The sequence below is a fragment of the Mustela nivalis genome, assembly GCF_964662115.1.
Source record: "Mustela nivalis genome assembly, chromosome: 8".
NCBI classification, from domain to species: domain Eukaryota; kingdom Metazoa; phylum Chordata; class Mammalia; order Carnivora; family Mustelidae; genus Mustela; species Mustela nivalis.
Window position 1 is genome coordinate 58014998 of NC_139027.1, and position 20377 is coordinate 58035374.

At 36.7% G+C, this 20377-nt stretch overlaps 1 protein-coding gene across 4 annotated transcripts in view; it reads right to left on the minus strand.

Annotated features, from left to right (window-relative positions):
• Positions 1–20377, minus strand: part of UGP2 (UDP-glucose pyrophosphorylase 2) — a 69983-nt gene that overhangs the window by 31734 nt on the left and 17872 nt on the right. For all 4 annotated transcript variants that reach the window (XM_082746679.1, XM_082746681.1, XM_082746680.1 and 1 more), the window contains exons 2-3: positions 19529–19656; positions 18587–18694 (exon numbers count right to left, since the gene is read on the minus strand). In XM_082746679.1, the coding sequence (XP_082602805.1) occupies positions 18587–18694; positions 19529–19656 (236 nt within the window). The remainder of the gene's footprint in view (positions 1–18586; positions 18695–19528; positions 19657–20377) is intronic.

Consider the following 20377-nt stretch of genomic DNA (forward strand, 5'->3'; position numbering starts at 1 on the left):
GTCCACCTGATTTTTGGGCAAACACTAAGTTAAACTTCAAGCCTCGATTCTAACATCACCTCTTCATCCCTAACTTCCCAACTCTCTAGCTGCTCCTTTTCCTTTTATACTTGGTACAAATAACAGAAACCCATTTATTCAAAACATTCTGGAGAGGTTTAAAAATTTTTTTTAATTTAAAAAATAGTCTAAACATAGAATCATGAAAACGTCTTAAATACATCAACTTTTTGTTTATTCATTCACAAAGATCTTTTCCTTAGATATGGTATGGATTTGCTGACCAGAGGTATATCATCTTATGCATAAACCATACCAAAAATATACCACCTGTGATTTCCAGTTTCAGTTCAAAGTGGACCAAGAACATAGTTCTCTGTAAAACAGTCTGCGTGCAAAGATCATTCTAGATTTATGCAATTTTCTTAATCTTTCATCTCAGTCTCACCACACCTAATTTAACAACTGCTTTCCCCCAAAGCATTCAACTCAATTTTCATAATTATTTTAAGCCCAATTCATTAGTTTACCAAAAAAAATTAATTGCATTATGCCATTAGAACAAATACAACTAGTATGAATAAGTATGGGAATAAACAAACTATCTTTTAGTGAACAAGCTATTCCACTAATGAGAGAAGAACTTACAATAGAGTAGAACCAAGTAGTCAAAGAAAACAGAGAATATCAGTTAATTTTTCTAGTTGGTTAGGTGGAAGCCAGTCACTTAAGTGTCTTCAGAACTACCCTCATGGCCATTATACCACTGTACTATAAACATACCTTTGTGCCAACACCTCCCCACTAAACCAAAAATTCCAAACCAATTTTCTACTACATGCCTATGCTGTTGATTCCCTTAGCCCTCAAGGCAGCTAGGAAGAATCTGAGGTAGCTAAAGTGTCCCCCTCCCAGCTAAACAACCTCTTGTATTTATCCCATTGATTTTCTACACTATACAGGAGAGGTTGGGAAGCACTGTACAAACTTGGAAGCTCTTTAAAAGAAGTAACTGTCTTTACTTATTTATTTATTTTACTTCCAATAATTAAAATAGCACATGTTTGAGAAATTTGTATAATAAAAATATAATAAAAGTAATGCATCATATAGTACTACAGGTAAACAAAAAAAAAAAGACTTCAGCCAGGGAGATGTGACTGCTAAGTAAGCCTGCCAGGAGAACGGCAATAAGAAGTTAATCTTTAAATTATCTCACTTAGGTATGCATTTATACTTTCTCTCTCCCACTAGAATGAATTCAATGAGTGTTGGGCCCTTTTCTATCTTGTTCACTTGTATCCCAGTGCCTAGATCAATGCCCATCACATAGTAGCTCTTTAGGATTTGTTAAATGTTTGCTGGGAGAACCTCAAAGAGAAGTGAAGGTACTTTAAGCTCAAAGGAAAGGAGTGAAACCTACCCAACAGTTCTTTTACTCATAGAATGGAAATATGATGGGAGAGTTATGCTTTAAAGACTTTCAAGTCTTTGATTGATGGCAACCGGTGATTGTTCTATAATACACCATAGTGGTTAAGAGTCTGAGCTTGGATAGATCTGGACCTAAACTCTGGGTTGAGCCTCTCATTCATTAGCTAAGTTATGTGGACAACTTAATCCCTCTGATTCTCAAGGAGTTTTCCACTGTGAAACAAAGATAATAGTGAGCTCCCTGAGTTATGTGAGGATTATGTAAAGAGCTGAGAACAATGGTTGGCATGTTATTGCTGCATAAATGCTTGCCATTATTATTTCTATGGCTATTATTTTAATATCACTATTTTATTGTTAATAAGCACATAAAGAACACCAAATTCTGTGCTCTAGAGATTCTATACTTTCTGAAGAGCTCCATTACTGTAACTAAAGGATATCAAAGAACCAGGCTGTTGGACTACCTGGTTCACATCAGGGTTCTTCTTCTTGGGCAAGTTACCAACTCTGAACTTCTGTTTCCTCTTCTGTAAAATGAGCATAATAGTGGCCTGTCTTCCAGGTCTATTGTGAATATTAAATGAGATCACAAACATAAAGAATTCAGTACAATATGTGACATATAAGCACCCAACACTGATGATAAATATTAGCCATAAAGAGCTGTATGTATATAGGTTTTTATGAAATTTTTTTAAAATGAAAAATGCCTAAAGCTTCAATTCATTAAAAAACAAAAACTTGTGTGCCTAGGTGGCTCAGTCTGTTAAGTGTCTGCCTTTGGCTCAGGTCATGATCCCAGGGTCCTAGGGTAGAGTCCCACATTGGGCTCCCTGCTCAATGGGAGCCTGCTTCTCCCTCTCCCTCTGCTGCTCTCTCTTTCTCTGTTAAATAAATAAATAAAATCTTTTAAAAAAATGACTTTTGGGTTGGTATTTCTTTATGTTCTTTTGAAAGAACAGAAAACTTTCCAATCTCCTGAAGGCTTTAGGACTATGTACACTGAAAACATTGATCTTAAACATACCCATCTATAAATAGAAATATTTGTCTAATGGTTTACTTCTACGATTTTCATATTTAGTCTAGTCATAGGTACCCCTCTGCCATTTCCATGTTTCTTCTCAGCTATCTTTTTATATATTTTCTGTTATAAGCTTGGGATAAAAATTCCATCAGCACTTTCAGAAATTATTTTGTGCTTCTTTTGACTCAGCAGGAAGTTTAAAAATAGCATATAGATAACAAAACCCAGCTTGGATAGCTATATAATGTTTTTAGTTAAAAACACAGTGTTTCACCAGGTTAACTGGGGATAAAAATATATGTTTATAAAAAATAAAAAATTATATAGGAAAAAAAAACACAGTGTTTCTTTGTAACTTTTTTATAAATTAAACTAATCTAAAATTAAAAAGTTATTTAAAACATATATTATAAATCATTTTTCACTTACTATAATTCTTATGTATTTACTTATAACACTATTTTTTAGTTTTGCTATCTTTGCCTCTTAAAGTCCCATACCTACCGACCTCCCATTAAAAACTGTAGCAACTTTCAAAATGCTGAAGAGATGTGAAATGGTAATACTTTTATTACAGCTTTGTACTTTAAGCCCAATAAACTAAAGAGATGACAATATAAGAATTAGCAAAAGGGCACACGAGTGGCTCAGTTGTTAAGCGTCTGCCTTTGGCTCAGGTCATGATCTCAGGGTCTTAGGATTGAGTCCCACACTGGGCTCTCTGCTCAGCAGAAAGCCTGCTTCTCCCTCTCCCACTCCCCCTGCTTGTATTCCCTCTCTCACTGTGTCTCTCTCTGTCAAATAAATAAATAAAATCTTTAAAAGAAAAAAAAAGAATTAGCAGAAAACTCAAATGACAGTAACAGAAAACAGGGCAGTTACAGATAGCAAGTGATCCCATGAAGTATGAGGTAATTATGAAGAGAAGGTGCCAACTAAAACTTAATGTAATCCATAATTTTTTATAGAAATTCTAGGCGGCCAATACCTTTATCCTTCAGGCTACTGGGGCTTCTACAATTTTTTATAGAAATTCTAGAAAGTTCCATGACTTTGGGGTATTTTTTTTTACTGCAAAGGGCAAAAGTAATATATACAGGCAGGGGGAACTAAGAGGGTGGTATAGTAGGAGGATGCTAGGCTTCCCTTGTCACTCATACACAGCTAGATAACTATCAATTCATTCTGAGTACCCAAGAAATTGACCTGAGGACTGTAGAACAAACTGCACAACTAGCAGGAGGGAAAAGACCACATCAAGGATGGTAGAAAGTATAAAGACATTGTTTGGGGAAGAAAGAGATCTCAGGTGCTGCAGATGGGAAAGAGCCCTGGTTACAGGGAAAGGCAAAAGAATGGGATGCACAGGGGAATGCACAAGGAGAACACTTCCCTAAAGCCATTGCCTGGGAAAACGAAAGGGGCAGAGTTTCTAGTTTTTGTGTTTTGCAACCAGTGGGGCTCAAAGAGTGTAGTTTTGGAGATTCGTGGCCTGGACTGGGAAAGCGACTTAAGGGCTCTGCCCTACTTCTGGAGAGAAGGCAGGCAAGCAACCCTGGGGCAAACTGTGTGATCTGAGGATCACATAGGATACATGATGGGAAGACTGTCCCCTCATCTTGAAGTGCATCTGTGAGAGGTGGCACTGACTCCCTGGGGACAAAGCAGCCTGCAGATACCATTTCACTACCCTCCAACCAGCGCAGGCACAGAGACAAGTGCTGAGGATGGCTAAGACAGACACTGACTGTTTAGCCTGCTTTGCCACAAATCCCACACTTCTGCACTCTAGCACAATTACCCTTCTGGGTCAAACGTGCTTTGGTCCTAGCATGGCAAGACCTTCACCCAGAAGACCAACGCAGGTCCCCACCAACCAGGTGTAGAGTTCTAAAAGTTGGCAGGGTTGGCTGTGATAGAGCCCAAGGTGTACTACATTGCTCCAGGCAGCAAGCAACTCCGAGAGAGACACTGTGAAAATAGCAATCTGAAAAATACCTGTGATGTATGAGGGGAGTTTATTCAATTATTTGCTCTTCCAGGAGTGTTTCCCTGAGAGCAACAAGCACAGACATCCTTCTCCATGGACAAAGGAGCTGAGTAGCACCATTTTCCTCCCCTGCCACTCAGCATAAACCAACTTCAGTAAACAGCACAGCACCAACACTGGCTGCCTAATCTGCTTACACTAGGTTCCATCCCCCGACGCTCTGCTGGTACTGCTTTTTTCAGGCAGGTGTGCCTAAGTACCAGTGCAGCTGGCCCTTTCCCCAGAAGACCAGCACAAACCCCTGCACACACCACAACTACCAACTACAGAGCTCTGCAAAGTTTCAGTTCTAGTGAGAGAAGCATCAGGTCTCATTTAAGAATCCGACTAGAGCACACCTAGTTAAAACTTGACACACTCTGGCCAAGGTCCAAACACTGTTCACTACAGGCAAGAAGAGCCTCTGGAGATGATGGCCCTGAGGGATAGAGCAGCCAAAACACAGCAGCAGAGAGAGCATGCAGCACACACCAGAGACATTTCCTGAACCACTAGGCCCGGCATGCTATACGACCTCTTCTTCATAAAGCCATTACTCACAGAAGCAGGAAACATAACAGGATTTCTAACACAAAGAAAAAGATACAGGCCTAGACAAAATACCAAGATGGAGGAATTCATCCCAAAAGAAAAAATTAGAAAAGATCACAGCCAGAGATCTCATTGAAACAGATATGTGCAATATGCCAGATGCAGATTTTAAAGCAACAATCATAAAGATACTCCTTGGGCTTGAGAAAAGCATGGAAGTTATCAGGGAAACCCTTACCACAGTGATTAAAGAGCTAAAACACCGAACAGGCAGAAATGAAAAATTCAGTATCTGAGATTTAAAACTAACTGGATATAATGACTACAAGAATGGAAAAAGCAGAGGAATGAACAAGTGATATAGAAGACAGAATTACGGAAAAATGTAGCTGAACAAAGGAGTTAAAGAAGATCAATAAATCACAAGAGTAGACTTAGGGAACTCAGCGATTTCATCAAATGTAATAATGTTTGTAATAGAGTCCCAGAAGAGAGAGAAAAGGGAGCAGAAGGTTTATTTGAGGAAATGATAGCTGAAAACTTCCCTAGCTTAGGGAAGCAAACAAATATCCAAATCCAGGAGGCATAGAGAACTCCCATCAAAATTAACAAAAGCAGGCCAATACCAAGACATATTGTAGTTAAATTTGCAAAATATAGTGATAAAGAAAAAAATTTCTAAAAGCAGCAAGACAAAGGGAGTTCCTAACTCTCAAAAGACGACCCATGAGTTTAGTAGCAGAATTCTCCACAGAAACTTGGCAAGCCAGAAGTATTCAAAATGCTGAATGGGAAAAATCTGCAGCCAAGAATACTCTATCCAGCAAGGGTATCATCCAGAATGGAAGGAAAGATAAAGAATGATCTAGACAAACAAAAACAAAAAGAGTTCATGATGACTAAAGCAGCCCTGCAAAAAATATTAAAGGGGACTCTTTGAGTGGGAAGGAAAGACCAAAAGTGACTAAGACTAGAAAGGAACAGAAAAATAATCTCCAGAAATGACAAAACAAGTAGTAAAATGGCAACAAATAGATATCAATAATTACTCTGAATATAAATGGAGTAAAGGCTCCAAAAGACACAAGGTGTCAGAATGGATAAAAAAATAAGACCCATCTACATGCTGCCTATTTTAGAGACTTATTTTAGACCTAAAAATAGGTCTAAAGTGAAGAGATAAAGAAACACTTATGCAAATGGACATCTATAGAAAGCTAGAGTAGCAATACTTCAGTCAGACAGACCAGATTTTAAACCAAAGGCTGTAACAAGAGACAATAAAGGATAATAAAGGAGACTATCTGGCAAGAAGATCCAACAATTATAAATATTTATTCCCCCAACTTGGGAGCACCCAAATATATAAGACAATAATATAAAGAAGCTCACTGGTAACAATACAATAGTAGAGTAGTAGGGAACTTTAAAACCTGACTTACATCAATGGACAGATCATCTAAGCAGACAGTCAACAAGAAAACAATGACTTTAAATGACACACTGGACCAGATAAACTTAATAGATATATTCAGAACATCTCACCCTAAAGCAGCAGAATACACATTCTTTTCAAGTGCACATGGGAAACTGTCCTGAACCGATCACATACTAGGTCAAAATTCAGGCCTCAACCAGTACAAAAAGATTAGGATCATACTATGCATCTTTCCTCACCACCATGCTGTGAACTTAGAAGTCAACCAGAAGAAAAAATTTGGAAAGACGACAAATATATGGAAGTTAAACAACATGCTACTAAAGAATGAATGGGTCAACGAGGAAATTAGAGAAGAAATTTTTAAAAAATACATGGAAACACAGTGGTCCGAAATCTCTGGGTTAAAACAAAATAGTCCTCAGAAGCAAGTATATAGTAATACAGGCCTCCTCAAGAAGAAATATCTCAAATAAACAAACTAACCCTTACACCAAAAGGAGCTAGGAAAAGACAACAAATGAAGCCTCCAGCCAGCAGAAAGAAGGAAATAAGAAAGATTAGAGCAGATATAAATAGTACAGAAACTTAAACACACACACACACACACACACACACACACACACAAACAAAAGAACAGATCAATGAAACCAGGAGCTGGTTCTTTGAAAAAATGAATAGAATTGATAATCCCTTGCCAGACTTCTCAGAAAAAAAAGAGAAAGGAACCAAATAAAGAAAATTACAAATGAGAGAGAAGAAGTAACAACCAAAAATGAATATAATTTTAAGAGAATACTATGAAAAATTATATACCAACAAATCGTACAATCTGGAAAAAATAAATACATTCCTAGAAACATATAAACTACCAAAACTAAAACAGGAAAAAACAGAAAACTTGAACAGACCGATAATCAGGAAAGAAATTTAATCTAATCAAAAATCTTCTAACCAACAAAAGTCCAGGGCCAGAGGGCTTCACAGGGGAATTCTGCCAAAAATTTAAAGAGTTAATACCTATTCTCTCAAACTATTCCAAAAAAAGGAATGGAAGGAAAACTTCCAAACTCATTCTATGAAGCCAGCATCACTCTAATTCCAAAACCAGAGAAAGACTCCACTAAAAACAGAGAACTACAGACCAATATCCCTGATGAACATGGATACAAAAATTCTCAACAAGATACCAGCAAATTGAATCCAACAGTACATTAAAAGAAACATTCACCACGATCAAGTGGGATTTATTCCCAGGATGCAAGGGCAGTTCAATATTTGCAAATCAATCAACATAATACACATAAATAAAAGAAATGATAAGAACCATATGATCCTCTCAATAGATGTAGAAAAAGCATTTGACAAAGTACAACACCCATTCATGATAAAATCCCTCAAGAAAGTAGGGAGAGAGATCACATCTCAAAATCATAAAGGCCATATATGAAAAACCCACAGCTAATATCATCTTCAATGAGGAAATTGAGAGCTTTTCTCTACAGTCTGGAATAAGATAGGGATGTCCACTCTCACCACTGTTGTTCAACATAGTACTGGAAGTTCTAGCTGCAGCAATGAGACAACAAAAGAAAGAAAAGGCATCCAAATCAGCAAGGAAGTCAAACTTTCAGTATTTGCAGATGACATGATACTCTATATAGAAAACCCAAAAAACTCCACCAAAAAATTGCTAGAACTGATATACAAATTCAGTGAAGTCTCAAGATACAAAATTGATATACAGAAATCTGCTGCATTTCTACAAACCAGTAATGAAGTAGCAGAAAGAGAAACCAAGGAATCAATCCCATTTACAGTTGCACCAAAAATCTTAAGATACCTTGGAATAATTTTAACCAAAGAGATGAAAGTCCTGTACTCTGAAAATCATAAAATACTGATGAAAGAAAATGAAGAGGACACAACAAAATGGAAAGACATTCCATGCTCATGAATTGAAGAACAAATATTGTTAAAACGTCCATACTACCCAAAGCAATCTACATATTTAATTCAATCCCTATCAAAATATCAATAGTATTTTTCACAGAGTTAGGACAAATAATCCTGAAGTTTGTATGGAACCACTAAAGACCTGAAATAGACAAAGCAATCTTGAAAAACAAAGGCAAAGTTGGAGGCATCACAATTCCAGACTTCAAGTTATATTAGAAAGTTGCAGTCATCAAGACAGTATGGTACTGGCATAAAAACAGACTCATGCATCAATGGAATAGAACAGATAACCCAGAAATGGACCCCCAACTCCATGGTCAACTCATCTTCGACAAAGCAGGAGAGAATATCCAATGGAAAAAAGATGGTCTCTTCAACAAATGGTGCTGGGAAAATTGAACAACAACATGCAAAAGAATGAAACTGGACCACATTCTTACACCATACATAAAAATAAATTCAAAATGGATGAAAGACCTAAATGTAAGACAGGAATCCATCAAAATCCTAGAGGCAGTAACCTTTTTGACATCAGCTATATCAACTTCTTGCTAGATATGTCTCCAACGGGAAGGGAAATAAAACCAAAAATGAACTTTAGGACTTCCTCAAGATAAAAAGCTTCTGCACAGTGAAAGGCAACCTTCAGAATGGGAGAAGATATTTGCAAATGATATATCTGATAAAGGGTTAGTATCCTAAATATATAAAGAACTTATAAAACTCAAAACCCCCCCAAAAATAACCCAGTTAAAAAATGTTTTGTTTTTTTTTTTTTTACAGAAGATATGAATAGACATTTTTCCAAAGAAGACATACAGATGGCTAACAGATACATGGAAAGATGATCAACATCACTCACCATCAAGTAAATACAAATCCAAACTACAATATAACCACACACCAGTCAGAATGGCTAAAATTAACAACACGGGAAACAACAGAGGTTGGTGAGGATGCAGAGATGCAGAGAAAGGGGAACTCTCTTACACTCCTGGTGGGAATGCAAACTGTTACAGCCACTCTGGAAAACAGTATGGAGGTTCCTCAAAAAGTAAGAAATAGAACTACCCTATAACCCAGCAATTGTACTACTAGTTATTTACCTAAAGGATACAAAAATACTGATTTGAAGTATCAGTAAAGTACATGCACCCCAATATTTATAGCAGCATTATCAGTAGTAGCCAAATTATAGAAAGAGCCCAAATGCCCACTGACTGAGGAATGGACAAATAAGACATGATGGTATGTATGTGTGTATACAAACACGCACACACCTCAGTCATCAAAAAGAATGGAATACTACTCAGCCATCAAAAAGAATGAAATCTTGCCATTTGCAACAGGAGCAGGAAGTATTATGCTAAGTGAAATAAGTCGGTCATAGAAAGACAAATAACCATATGATTTCATTCATATATGGAATTTAAGAAACAAAACACATAAACATGGGAATGGGGGTTGCAGAGAAAGAGAGAAGCAAACCAGAAAACAGACTCTCAACTACAAAGAACAAGCTGAGGTTTACTGGAGGGGAGGTGAGCCGTGGATGGGTTAAGTGGGTAACAGGAGGGCACTAATGATGAGCACTGGGTATCGTATATAAGTGATGAATCACTAAATTCTATACCTGAAACTAATATTACGCTGTATGTTAACTAACTGGAATTTTAAATAAAAATGGGGAAAAGAGTAATATATGCAGATAGTAAAAGAAAAATTCAAACATTACAAACAGTTCTATATTCATAACCCTTTTATAGAAGCCAGCTGAAGTCATAAACGTAGTAGTTAACCTTGTGGTGCATTTGGCCCATATATTTATCAGCAAAGTAGTTTTCAAAGAACTTCCCACTTCAGCATGGATTAGAAAAGACAAAGGTAGATGACCCACTGAATTGGAAAAAAGTTCTAATGTAAGAGATAAGAGGTTCAAAATCCAACCTAATCTGCTTAGGTGACTAGGACTGCTCTTTACTAAAATCAAACTTGTATGTTTCCTATATGCTAACCCTCCTATTAGTCTGTGGACAAAAAAATGCTTCCAAGTAACTGATAACCACAAATTCCCTAAAAAATAAAACTGAAGCCTCTTAACATCATCCTGTTTATGCTGTATACTAGCTTTAAACTCTGTAGTACTAAACAGCCGTAATTAAAGCAGTGTAGAGTATACTGCTATTTTAATTATGTAATTCACATTGCTGGAGCAGCCCTGGAAGAATGAAGAAGGGAAGGCGAAAGGCCACAGTCTATAAAAATCTTTATAGAAGATTAAGGTATAGGTCTGGGTGGGTGAATAAAGGCTAAGAGAACGACCAGCTGAAGTTGAAACTAGGCTGACCTCTTCCTTGGGAGAAGTATGAATGAATGAAAAGGCAGTATATTAAAAAGATACATATTTGCTCAGATTGTGTATTTAAGGGAAGAGGTAAAGTAGGAACTAGAATCCTGCAAGGGTTTAAAAAGTAGTATATTTTAAAGTGGTGCAAAGAAAATTTTGGGGATGATGGAAAAGTTCTAATTTTCTATTTTGATGGTAGTTACATGACTGTATGCATTTACCAAAAATTTGTAACACTTAACACTAAAAAGAGTTAAGTTTATTATATGCAAATTATACCTCAAGAAACCTGACATTCAAAAATAAAAGTCATTAACAGCTAAAATGCTGATTAACCTTATAAGGTTTACCAAAATTACCAAAATTCCTGCCAAAACAAGAATAAGCATCTAATTTTAATCTATTTTGGGCTTATGTTTTACAATGTTGAAAAATCTAAACAAACTGAGGTATATAGTGAAGCATGTTTTTGAAATTCTGTTCCAATCTTCCACCATTAATATCTCTCTTCAATGAGAACTATAGTTTCTATCAGCTCTCCAGGGGAACCCCCTGGCTAAGAAACTCAGCCAATGAGCAGGAGATACAATAAAAGAGGAAGATAAAAAGACACAGCATCTGACTCTAGACTTGGGGAAACAGACATACCTACCAAATGCTCCACAACCAGAAGATGAGCTACATGCTATAAGTCTATGATTTCTACTCCCCTATTATTCTCAAGGTTTTCCTCTTTAGTTTTCCTCCTATCCTCAGAGAAGTCCTGCCTCAGGGTTACTCAGGAGACTATCTTAACACCAGGATGTCTTTCCTGAGCCCTCATGGAAGTTAGATGCCTCCACAGCACCCTATGAACTGCTTGTCAAACTGCTCTGTAGTTAGCCATTCCTGGATCCATTTCCTCCACAAATTCGAGGCCAAAATGCTGAAGAGAGAAGAACACTTATTATTACAGAGCCAGCTAGTGACTGGCAGAAGCCAAGAAGAGTTTCTTAAATGAGATTCAAGAGTATTCTTCATTAGAGAGAGAGAGCATAAAGTTGTGTGTTAATGCTGGAAAAAGAGAGAGAGAGAAGTTATTAATCTATACAGGTCATAAAACTTTTTGAAATCTGATGAGAAACTAGGAAATCTATCCTGAAAAAATATTTTTATACAGTTTTACCTCTAATTTCAAGAATTCTAAGGGGCTTAAATTCCTGCAAAGATCTCCCAGATTGAGATGCCTGGTATAAACATCTTGGTCTCATCTTAACTACACAGTGGGACAAGCAGAGAGCCTGCTGTCCACATCTCATCTAAAATAAGGAAAAAGAATTACAGTTGACCCTTAAACAATGTGAGAGGTGCGGCAGTCAAAAATCTGTGTATTAACTTTTGATTACCACAAAAGTTAACTACTAATAGACTACTCTTAAATGGAAGCCTTACCAATAATATAAATAGTAGATTAATATACATTTTGTGTGTGCATTATATACTGGATTCTTATAAGAAGGTAAGTTAGAGAAAAGAATAAGGAAGGGAAAATACATTTACAGCATTGTAAAAAACTCATGCATAACTGGACCCACACAGTTCGAAATCATCTTTTTTTTTTTTTTTAAGATTTTATTTATTTATTTGACAGAGATCACAAGTAGGCAGAGAGGCAGGCAGAGAGAGAGGAGGAAGAAGGCTCCCTGCTGAGCAGAGGCCCTGATGCGGGACTCGATCCCAGGACCCTGAGAACATGACCTGAGCCAAAGGCAGAGACTTTAACCCACTGAGCCACCCAGGCGCCCAGTTCAAACTCATCTTATTCAAGGGTCAAAATGGGTTTGAACTGTAAAATATCCCCAGGAAATTACAGGATAGAAAGAACTGTAGGTAGGATTGGTCTATCTATCTTGTAGGTTCAGGACTATTATACAGTTAATAAATGTAAATTCCCTCACAGTTGTACCCCAGTTGAAGATGTGAGATAGAAGAACCTCACAGATATATTTTTTTCATCTGATTTTAAGACACAAAATGCCTACATGAAAGATAAACTTGGACATTATAGTAAATAAAATTATTTCTATTAGGTCTTGAAAAACATGAGCCAATGTCCAAAATCTGTGTGTAGGGGTTGGGCAGGGGGCAATGGCATGTTCACAGAGTGTACTACCATCTATACCCATGTTACAATTTTTCCAAGGAACTCAATATTGTGAGACTAGATGGTCCTCTGTTCTAGACACAAGGGCAGTCGTTAGAGACCTTGCTCTAACACAATTACCTGGAGCCTCTCAAAGCCAATAATGGAACTGACATTAAAATGGCCACATATTTACCATCACTATTTCTGTAGTGAAATAAGTAACCAAAATGGAGTTAAAAATAACAGTCCCCAAATCAGCCTTCTTTGTCACATTCCCTTCCAGAAATAAAGGCCCTGTATATAAAGGCATGTGAAGGAAGGTAGTCCTGGGGAAAATTAAATACTATTGATTTTGTCATGGAATCAGAAGTAGGGAATTAGATCTTTAGCAATATTTGCTAAATTAGTACATACATATTTGCTTACATTAGTAGTTCTATATATTACCAGTTTAAAACTTCAAAATCAAGGAAAAGATTAAAATCTTGGTATCCGGCCATATCCTTAGGGCCATTTCCTTAAATGTCACTATTTCCTTTTGTGGAGGACTTTCACATTCAAGATCTTATTTTTCTTTGTACACACAAAAAACAAGTCTCGAATGGCTATACCATTAGGTAATTGCAGTTGGAAAATTTTCACCCAACAAGGGATACTCAAAGCAAACCATCCTGTGTCACATCATGTCAAATCCTCAGCCAAACTGCCTCCAGTAAGTCTTTCAAAAAAAGATGTGCAAACATTAGCTGCACAATATACTATGATTCATCTTCCAAAAAAAAAAAAAAAACACTGTGTATTTTTACTCTGCACATATATGCTAACTTTCTCAGAATGCCTTCCCATTTAAACATACACATTTTAATGTTTTTTACTGATAGACCAAGAAAAGCTCTCAGTTATTTTATGTAGCACAAAAAAAAAAGCTATTGAGGCTAAAATTGTATTATGTGATATTCTTCATGCCAATTCTCTGCTAAAAAAAAAAGAGCTGACCCTATGTAACTCTTCCCCATTTACAAATAAATCCTCACCCTTCTGGGAACTTTAAAACAAGAACAATGACAAGTCAACCAGGGACCTTGTGTTCCTATCTAAATGGAAAAATCTTCTTTAGAGAACAGTTTTTTTACATAAATGAGAATGTACCCTATTATCACCAGAGATCACTGTCAGCCAAGTGATAATGTTCGGTTTTAAGTTCAAGTTCAAAAGAAACTACTGGCCACAGTACCTTCTTAAGCAGGCTCTGTACCTCCTTGTTTCTTTATCTAGTTCCCATCCCTATCTATCCAACATATAAACTCAAACATTAAGTTTGGTCAGGAATAAGATACAACCTCTCTAGAAAACAATGAAATGGTCAAATGAAGGTGTACATGCTCACTGGTCCTTCCTTGTTCTAATTCAAATATTTACCTTAATACGTTTTTATAAAACTTTCTTTTGGGACACCTGGGTAGCTCAGTCTTTTAAATATCTGCCTTCAGCTCAGGTCACGATCCACATCAGACTCCTTGTTCAGTGGAGAGCCTGCTTCTCCCTCTCCCCCTGCCTGCTGCTTCTCCTGCTTGTGCTCTCTCTCACTATCTCTCTCTGTGTCAAATAAATAAAATCTTAAATAAATAAATAAAACTTTCTCTTGTTTATATAGCTAAATATCAAGTATACCTTGATTATAACATTTACATAATTAATAGTCACAAAATTGGAACAAAGCCTTACCCCTTAACTCCATAAACTGAATTCTTTTCTCTTACCCATAATTCAATAAAACATGGACTCCTTTTTTTTTTTTTTTTTTTTTTTTTTAAGTAGGCTCCATGCCCAATGTGGGGTTTGAACTTGGCCCTGAGATCAAGAGTCAGATGTTTATCAATTGAGCTGGGCAGGCACCAGTGGACTCAATAGGCTTTCCAAAAAAAAACCACGTATGTGCAGAATAAACTCATGGTTGTGAAGGGGGAGGCGAGTGAGCAAAGTGGGGGAAGGGAATGGGAGATACAGTCTTCTAGTTTAAACAATGAGTAAGTTACAGTGAATACAGGCAATGGTATTATAGTACTGTATGAACTTTCTAGAGGCCAAAGAAGTAAAAAAACTACTGAAGAACTTTTAAAAATAAGTATACTAAAATGGGGTCAGCAAAACTTTTCCATAAAAGGCCAGGAAGGAAGTACATTAGGTTATATAAGCCACATGGTCTCAATTCCAACTATTCAACTCTGTCACTGTCACAGGACAGTATGTATAGACTGTGTTCCAATAAAACTTTATTTATAAAACAAGATGGCCAACTGGTAGTTGCCAACTCCTATATAAAAACAGAAATACTCTATTATAACAGTGTTTACAAGCACAGCTTTGATGCAAGGCTGATATGAGAAACCTTACTCGAAATAACTATTCTACCACAATATTTTCTTTTCAGTTAGGAGACTCAAGTATCACACATATTTAAAAGACAAAACCTATGTGTACAGGAATGCCTGGATGGCCTGTGTTTGCCTTTGGCTCAGCTCATCATCTGAGAGTCAAAGGATCCAGCCCCCAGCTCCCTGCTCATCAGGGAGTCTGCTTCTCCCTCACTCTCCTCTGTGCTCTCACTCTCTCTTAAATAAATAAATAAATAAATAAATAAATAAATAAATAAATAAATAAATCAAATCTTAAACAAAACAAAAAAACCCCAAAAAGCAAAAAACCGTGTGTACTTAAGAAAGGTGTTCTTTGAGAGGAAAACTGATCTCTGTATAATCTCCATGACAAGAGACAGACAATCTCTTCACTACGGACATTGTGTAGTGAAGGAGATAGGGAGATAGGGAGCTGGAGGAATGTAGGGAAGCAAGGTGAACAACATTGTCCCATGATCTTCATTCTCAGAACTATTTGCGAAAGTTGTTAACATGCAAAGTATAACATTTGTGCCTTCAAGAAGCTCAGGCCATGAAGGAGCAAACTTATCTTTTGCCTCAGAACTCTGAAACCTTCAAATTAAGGACACACAGGATTATAAACATATTTTCTTAAAGATGCTTAAAACCAGGTTTCAGAATTTTTAATGAAGACTTAACACTATTATAAACAGAGAAAAGACTTCATGAAATCAAATTATATCCAGAATTTTATTTACTTATTCTTTTTCCATATCAACTCTGCATTCCTGTCAGTTACTATGGCTCACTACAGGCACACAGTCTCTTGAAAGTGTTTGTCAGAACTTTGTTGGAGACGGTAGTACTGAACTGGAAAAATCTCTAGGTGGTTCTGATCCCTCGCTCCCTTCCTTCTTCACCCTGCAATCTGTATTCCATGAAACCCTTCTTTATATTACAATCTGCTCTCAAAATACACAAAGGTAAATTTCTCACTGGCAAAGCAGAACCTTGAACGTTAAAATATACTGAAAGTAACAAATCTGTGTGCCTTCCTTCAAGGTAGGCACTATCACCAAACAGTTACGTTTGTGCAGAAAAAAAAACAAAGAAGTCCAGGTATGTAAGCAAGAATGAACCATATCTTTCCACCCAGGTTCATCATTAATTAGAAAAATGAAGTTATTTCAATGAGGAATAAATTCCTAGGAAAAAATTACAGTTACTTAAGAGGAGAGAAATACACTTGCCTAAATTTTTGTTATACTTTTAGGCCTATTCCCAAACACTTTTAAAAATCTGACTGAATTTACAAATAGTTCCTTTTTAAAAGATTTTATTTATTTATTTGACAAAGAGAAAGAGAGATCACAAGTAAGCAAAGAAGCAGAGGGGGAGGTGGAAGCAGACTCCCTGCTGAGCAGATGCGGGGCTGGATCCCAGAACCCTGCGATCCTGACCTGAGCCGAAGAAGGCAGAGGCTTAACCCACTGAGCCACCCAGGCGCCCCACAAATAGTTCCTTTTTTTAAAACCATTAAATTATCCAGAATTCTCTTACTCTTTTTCCAGGAGAAAATATTACTAATTCTACACCTAAAATCAGAAAAATAAATTATAATTAATTTACTAAGGCCACGGAATCAAAGACCAAAGCAACACACACACACACACAAACACACAGTAACAAGCAAGCATTATAGGCAGGAAAAATTTTAACTTCAACATAAACAATGAGAAACTCCTCAAGGTGAATGCTCAGGTGGGATTTTTTTTTCCCAATAAGCATGTATTTCATAATTTTAACAAGTTTAATCACTAAAAAGCATTTTCCACATACTGAAATAAAAGTACTACTGACCAGAAACTGTATTTAAGATTTTCTCAGGAAAAAATATAAGAGACTCCATTAGCTTAAGCCACCATAAATGGTATATAAGTGAATGTGTGCAGTTATGTTCCAATAAACCTTTACAAATACAGTCAGTGGAGTAGCCTTCAGGCAGTACTCTGCCAAACCCCTGCTCTAAACAACATGGTTTTAAAACCAATATTAGATTACCTAAGATTATAGACATTTAAAAGATAAACTATCTTTAAACAATTGCTCTCCTCTACCAAGTCTCTTCTACCTACAATGAAAAGTACTACAAAGCAGCAGATTACAAATGGGAAAGAGAAGACAGGTCACTATGTTAACAAAACATATTCCCTAGACAATAACTGCATTTAGATCATCTATTCAACAAACATTTGCTCAGGACACAGGGTTCCCTGGCTTCAAGGTCTAGAAAGACGGCAACACATGCATACAATCAACTATTACTCAAGCCAGCTAAGTGCCACATGATGGTGGAAAAAACCACTGGTATCTGAAAAATGCTTCATGGTTTAACATGTTTCCACATATATTTCTTAATAAAGCCTCATAGCCACCCTCTAAAGTACGTAAATAACTTGGTTTTATTCACATTTTACGTAAAACTCCTAAGTAGTAAAACTAGGATTTGTACCTCTGATACTACTGCACTATACTTCTTCAGAGCAGCTTTATGGTAAGGGTCGAGGACAGAGGTGAAGGTATTTGGCCTGAGCCTCAAACAATGAGCAGCATTCGATAGGTGGAGACCAAAGTATTCCAAGAAAATGACATACACAGAAGTCTAAAAGCCAGGAAATACAACATGTGAAAAGCAGGCAGGGGAAATATGGCTATAAAGATGGTTTCAAGGCATGAGGAGAGCTTTAAGTAGGCGACTTAACATCTATACAAGACACTAAAGGCTATGAGATATCAGATGCTTTGAGAGACAGAAGGAAGAAAAGAACATAAATGAAGCTCTTACTGTGTGCTTGGTACTTTGCAAAAGAATTACCTCATGTTCAGGGATGTCAAGTTATGAGGTAGTGATGGGGTGCCTGGGTGGCTCAGTCAGCTCCCTGCTCAGCAGAGAGTCTGCTTCTCCCTCTGCCCCTCCCCCTGCTTGTGCTTGCTTTCTCACTCTCTCTCTCTCTCTCTCTCTCAAATAAATAAAATCCCTAAGGAAAAAAAAAAGGTATGAGTTAGTGTCATAGGGAGACTAGACTTTCCTAAGTCCTCTGCAGGACTATAAATATGGGACTAACAGAAGGAAAAGCAGTAGGTTATCTCTGTAGTTTTGGCATGAGAGAAGAGAACGCAAAGCAATTCCTGTCTATGTCTCAAGTGATGGTTCTTACCCACAGTACCTCAGCCCCAATTTAAACCCACGTTTCAAATTAGCTTAAATTTTCCTAAATATTATCTAAAACTTACCGAATCTTCTGGAGGTCTCTGGATTTTTCCCCAATCCACAGAAGGTCCCTTTTCTTGTAGAAATCTATGAAATAGCTTCCGAAATCCATCAAGGTCTTTTTTGGTGTGCTATTAAAATAGAAGTTCTTGTTACAACTAGCAAAATGCTTGCTATTTATTAAATAAAAATACATATTATACATTTAAAACATCTTTCAATGAAATTCTTATACTATTCGAACATGAAGTAGAGCAGAGACTTTTCTAAATCCCCAACTTAAAAGTGAAGGAAAAAAGCTAACAGGAACCAGACTTAAAGAAATAGAAGCAAATCATCCTCCAAATCTCCCACGAGCATCACATAAACTGAACACCATTAGGTTCATGGAAATTTCAACTGGTTCCTACATTTATTCATCAGTATCTTTCACTGCCTCTTTAAATGAAAATTAATCTTTATCTAAAGAAAAAGGAACAAGACACATCTAAACTCAAAACATTAAGTACAAACAAATTTGAAAACGAAAAGGATGATCTATTGATTTATAAGCCGAAAAGGAAAAATAACTGTCTATGATGGGAAACCTCTATGATAGCTGACAAAGTAGCATGGTTCTATTAAAACTGGCTCTCTGGAAAAAGGCATGCAGCAGGATATATGGTTGATAAACTTCTCACAATTCTAACTAAATACTGGTATCCATTTTTCTACCCAATGATATTAGAATAGAACAAATAAAATTTTGTTCTGATTCTTAGACTTTAGAAACTTCCTAGAATTAAAAAAGAAAGGACAATAGTTTAACAATGGGTAAATGCTAAAAATCCTTAATTGTTAAGCAATCCTTACTTTTTTTTATTGCTCTTATATTTTTGTGCTTATTTCAGGCTGGATAATTAATAGCAGCAATAGGAATTTAGTATATTGATGGATGGAAGCAAAAAACCCTGTGGAATCCTTACCTCAAACTCATGTGATGGTGCTGTGTTAAGTATTTTTTCTAGTTCTTTCTTCACAGATAATTCTAGCTCTTGTCGAATGACTTCTTGAAACTGAGAAGCACCATCTTGAGACATGGCTTTGCTAAGATCTTAAAAACATAAAAACACCAACAGAAAAATCAGACAGCCATCCAAACAGCTGGTAAGCTATAACTGATTTATTTCTATTGCACCAGGAAATTAAAAGGGCTCAATCCTATGATCTCATCACCTTCTCAAAGGATTTCAGTAGTATCAACTAATTAAGACTATATAAGCAAATGGCCTCAAATTTGGCACCTATATGCATTCCTGGTATATCTGAAACACTAATAAACACTTTTAGGAAGCAGGGGCATGTGGGAATAAAAGGATTAATCTTCACTTGTTCATATAGTTCCATTCCATCTCTACTAATGTTTCCGTCTTAGCCATCAAAGCTGGAGAAAAATGAGAAAATTGGAATAATGTTAGTAAGGGTCTATTTTACAGAACATCCCCCTTATGGAAGTACTGCCTCATAAGAGAACCAAAGGGGTTAGCAACTTCATGGAAGAAAAAAAAAATACCCTTCCCCCCAGGCCAGATGAAAAAATTAAGGAATTCTTAATTTCCAGTTTTACATCCCTTAAAGAATAAACCCTTAAAAGACACTGGCAACTCCCAGGCGCCTCTGTCTATGGCATCAAAATTTTCACTTAAAAGGACACAGGGCTGCTTCCTCGTTTCTTGTCCTCAATTTCAGCCAAGACTTTACAGGCTTATCTGTGTCAGACAAGACTATTGGGGCTTTTGGCAAAGCTGGGAATCTCTCTGACAGGCAGATCTCAC